This window comes from Colossoma macropomum, unplaced genomic scaffold, assembly GCF_904425465.1.
Source record: "Colossoma macropomum unplaced genomic scaffold, Colossoma_macropomum, whole genome shotgun sequence".
NCBI lineage: Eukaryota > Metazoa > Chordata > Actinopteri > Characiformes > Serrasalmidae > Colossoma > Colossoma macropomum.
The window spans coordinates 41,192,762-41,197,761 of NW_023494803.1; the positions used below are offsets into that span (position 1 = coordinate 41,192,762).

Consider the following 5,000-nt stretch of genomic DNA (forward strand, 5'->3'; position numbering starts at 1 on the left):
CCATTTAAACAAGCTGTAACTGTTGCACCATTTAAGGTGGAACGGGACAGTTTAAACAAGCTGTAACTGTTACGCCATTTAAGGTGGAACGGGGCAATTTAAACAAGCTGTAACTGTTGCACCATTTAAGATGGAACGGGGCAGTGTAAACAAGCTGTGACTGTTACGCCATTTAAGGTGGAACGGGGCAATTTAAACAAGCTGTAACTGTTACGCCATTTAAGGTGGAACGGGGCAATTTAAACAAGCTGTAACTGTTGCACCATTTAAGATGGAACGGGGCAGTGTAAACAAGCTGTGACTGTTGCACTATTTAAGGTGGAACGGGGCAAGTTAAACAAGCTGTAACTGTTGCACCATTTAAGATGGAACGTGGCAATGTAAACAAGCTGTGACTGTTGCACTATTTAAGGTGGAACGGGGCAATTCGACCAAGAATCTGACTTCTCTAAACATAAACCGTGTTTAAACCATAAATACTGTTTATTTATTAGTTAATGTCACTTTTAAATCGTTTCCTTCACACAGTGTTGTCTGTTTGTTATTTGGTTAGTTATGAAGTTACTGTGTTCCAAATGGACTTTAATGATCTTTAGAGGTTCTAAACACTAGAACAGTAAAGCTGAATCTGGCTGTAAAAGTGGATTCAGTGTCTAAAATATTTTACATTATTTTGAGGTTTATTTCAAAGATTTTTAAACATCCTGCACACATAAAAAGATGGTTCCTCAAGGGTTCTTTAGAAAAGGGAATGCATCTATTTAGAGCCAGGAGTTCAATATAGAACCATTTGCATGCTTAAATGGTTCTTTGCAGCGTGAAATGGTTTTTCAGATTGAGAATGTGTTATAAATGGTTCTATACAGCACCAAAAATGGTTCTGCTACTGTAACGAAGTTAAGCTTATGACAATAAAAGAACCATTTTTGGTGCTGTATAGAACCATTTTCAAAAAGGAATCTGAAGAACAGTTTGACCATGCAGAGGACCATTTAAGCAATGCAAATGATTGTATATAGAACTTATTGTTCTAAATAGAACTAAACCCTGTGTGCAGTGTTCTAGATTTAGACAGCAGCAGGGTTTACCTGGCGGAGGTGAGGCAGGTGAGTGTGAGGAGCTCCTGTGAGAGTTTGAGGTTGAGAAGGATGAAGAGTGAAGAACATGTTTCTGCTCCTCAGAATGAGCCGACTGCAGAGATCAGACTGTAATATCAGACTGAAAGATGATCATGACTCTCTAATTTCTCTAAAATCGTCACGTTTAACCTGATGATGTTCTGTGTGTTCGCTCTGCAGAGGCGACCATGTCTGAGCTCCACAGGAGGATCAGCAGCGCGTTTGATGTTTTTGATCATGAGTCCAATCACACGGTGGACGTCAGGTGAGGTTTCTACAGGGGGGGTCTGAAAGTCTGAGACCACCAGTGAAGATGCCTCTGTTTTGCATCAAGTCAGTTCAGAGTCGCCTGAACACGAGCTTCACTGGGAGATGGAGGAGACAAACACACACACACACACACACACACACTTTATACACACACACACACTTTATACACACACACACACACACACACACACACTTTATACACACACACACACTTTATACACACACAAACACACACACACACTTTATACACACACAGACACACAAACACTTTATACACACACACACACTTTATACACACACAAACACACACACACACTTTATACACACACAAACACACACACACACTTTATACACACACACACACACAAACACTTTATACACACCCACACACACACACACACACACAAACACAAACACTTTATACACACACACACACACACACTCACACACACACAAACACAAACACTTTATACACACACACACTCACACACACACACACAAACACTTTATACACACACACAAACACACACACACACTTTATACACACACAGACACACAAACACTTTATACACACACACACACACAAACACACACGCACACACTTTATACACACACACACACACACTTTATACACACACACAAACACACACACACACTTTATACACACACAGACACACAAACACTTTATACACACACACACACAAACACACACACACACTTTATACACACCCACACACACACACACACACACAAACACAAACACTTTATACACACTCACACACACACACACACAAACACTTTATACACACACACACACACAAACACTTTATACACACTCACACACACACACACACAAACACTTTATACACACACACACACACACACACAAACACTTTATACACACACACACACACAAACACTTTATACACTCTCACACACACACACACACACACACACACTTTATACACACACACACTAACCCATTTATATACATATATACACAATCTGGGTTTTTAGTCTTAAGATCTTTCAGGTCAAGATGAGATTTTTCACAAATTCATATTATAGAAGCAAATCTGATCTTAATTTAGGAATCTGATCTTACAGCATCTTATCTCCAGTTAGGAAATCTTAACCTACTCAATCAGAGTCAACAATCAGCTGATATGTTTGTTTCCTAGCAACCGACCATAAACACACAGCTAAAATGTAAACATCATCAAAATAATGTTAAAATGTGAGTTAAGCTGCTGTTACTGATGTAAAAAAGGCCAAACAGAACTAAAGCGTGATAAACTGTGAGTAGTGAATGCTGTGAGAGCGCCCCCTGCTGTTTATCAGAGCGTCGCCGCTCCCCAGTTTCAGTCTCCATTTCCCAAACGCTTTAGCCGAGCGCGCTAACGTTACTCCTCCTAATAAACAGACACACGTTCAGCTCCGTCTCCTCATTATTCACCACCATCACTGTAATATTTCATCATCAACATTAACACACGAAGGTGATCAGAGGGGCGGTGGAGATCGAGTCTGCAGCGTCTGAGATCTTTAAAACGCAGAGTTAGAAAAGAAAATCATCTCACAGTGAAAGCAGCGTTTTACAGTCTAACAGTGGAGAGATTGCAGGGCGTTACGCTCCTCTCCATCCACACAGCGCTGTTTACTGTAGTCTTCGGGAGACGTTCACTGTCTGATGTTTGAAGCTCTGTAGATCAGTGGAGAAACGCCTTCAGAGAGCCGGAGATACAGACCCCGAAATCTTCAGCCTCCTCACCTGCTGCCTCTCTGAGGCGTCCGGGTTCTGAGTGTCATAGTTACGTGATCAGCGACTCGTCAGCATCTAGATTAAAGTGACGTCACTGAGCAGTAAAGTGAACCGTCTGTGCAGCACCTGCTGTAAAGTGTTTCATGCTCTTCATTTTCCTCTTCTGTTTTATTATTTTCAGTTCTGTGTTTTCTATGTTTGTCATGTTGCTGCTGGACACTAACTTCCCTTTAGGATTAATAAAGTCTGATCTTAAGACTAAAAACAGTCTGAGCAACTTGCTCACCATCACAAATTTGCATAAATTTGAATAGTGATCTCTAAATATTGCAGATTTTTTAATATTTCTTTATTTTATTTCTCATAAACTTTCTTTTTTACATTTTTCATCATTCTAAAATGTTGTTTATTTCCAGATTTAATTGAAATATTAGACTTCTGCTCCTCACTGTGTGTAAAGTCGTGACTCAGAGTTCTAGATAGCGCTCAGCGGGGTCAGTTATGTGATTATAATCAGATTATCCACAGTCATTTCATTCAGGTTCTCTTGTTTTTACAGAGAAATCGGCACCATCATCCGCTCGCTGGGCTGCTTCCCCACTGAGGCTCAGCTTCATGATGTAATCGCTGAGGTCAGAGTGCTGATTTGCATATCTAAGAGGTTTTATATTGAACTTTATCTGCTGTAAAGGTTTTATATTGAACTTTATCTGCTGTAGTGAGTTTGGTTTTCTAATGAACGGTGCCGTCGCTGCTGGTACAGATCGAGGAGGAGGAGCCAACAGGGTTCATACGCTTCGAGAGGTTCCTCCCCACCATGAGCAGAATCCTGATGGAGCACAGGTAACATCTCACAGCACCGCAGAACTCCTGGTTCCGTGGTCGTTAACGCTGGTTCTGAAGATCTACCTTTCAGCCACAGTCTGACGCTCCAGCTGATTAACTTCCTCAGACGTCCCACCGTACAGAGAACCGTATAGACAGCAGATCTAAATATTTAGTACAGTTATTTTGAGCTACACTGCTGATTCCTGACACAAGGTTCTCTCACGGATCTGTTATTTAGTCAGTCAGTAGTTTAATCTCTGTGTTCAGTCAGTGTGAGAACTTTTACTCTCTGGTCTTCCTGCAGGTTTCGGCCGGTTCCTGAGGACCTGCTGCTCCAGGCCTTCGAGGTGAGACTCGCTCACTTCAGCACACAGAGTTTACAGTAACACTGCGAGCTCAATAACACTGCGAGCACAGACACACTGTACAGTCACACTGCAAACACAGTCACACTGTGAGTGCAGCGACACTGCAAACAGTCACACTGTCAACAGTAACACTGCGTATAGTCACTGCAAGCACAATCACACTGCAAGCTTAATCATATCATGAGCACAGTCACGCCTGCGATCAGTCACACTGCAAACACAGTAACACTGCAAGCATAGTCAACGCTACGAGCACTGTGAGCACAGACACATGAGTACAGTCACGCTGCGAGCACAGACCCACTGTGAACACAGACACACTGCGAACACAGACACACTGCGAACACAGACACTGCGAACACAGACACACTGCGAGCACAGACACACTGCGAGCACAGACACACTGCGAACACAGACACACTGCGAACACAGACACTGCGAACACAGACAAACTGCGAACACAGACACACTGCGAGCACAGACACACTGCGAACACAGACACACTGCGAACACAGACACACTGCGAGCACAGACAAACTGCTAGCACAGACACACTGCGAGCACAGACACACTGCGAACACAGACACACTGCGAACACAGACACACTGCGAACACAGACAAATTGCGAGCACAGACACACTGCGAGCACAGACA

General features: G+C 42.6%; 1 protein-coding gene across 1 annotated transcript in view; it reads left to right on the forward strand.

The window, feature by feature from the left end:
- The window catches only part of efcab2 (EF-hand calcium binding domain 2), a 6,343-nt gene that overhangs the window by 254 nt on the left and 1,089 nt on the right, over nt 1-5,000 (forward strand). Inside the window, exons 2-5 of the mRNA XM_036593647.1 lie at nt 1,299-1,383; nt 3,710-3,782; nt 3,914-3,993; nt 4,283-4,325. Of these exons, the coding sequence (XP_036449540.1) occupies nt 1,299-1,383; nt 3,710-3,782; nt 3,914-3,993; nt 4,283-4,325 (281 nt within the window). The remainder of the gene's footprint in view (nt 1-1,298; nt 1,384-3,709; nt 3,783-3,913; nt 3,994-4,282; nt 4,326-5,000) is intronic.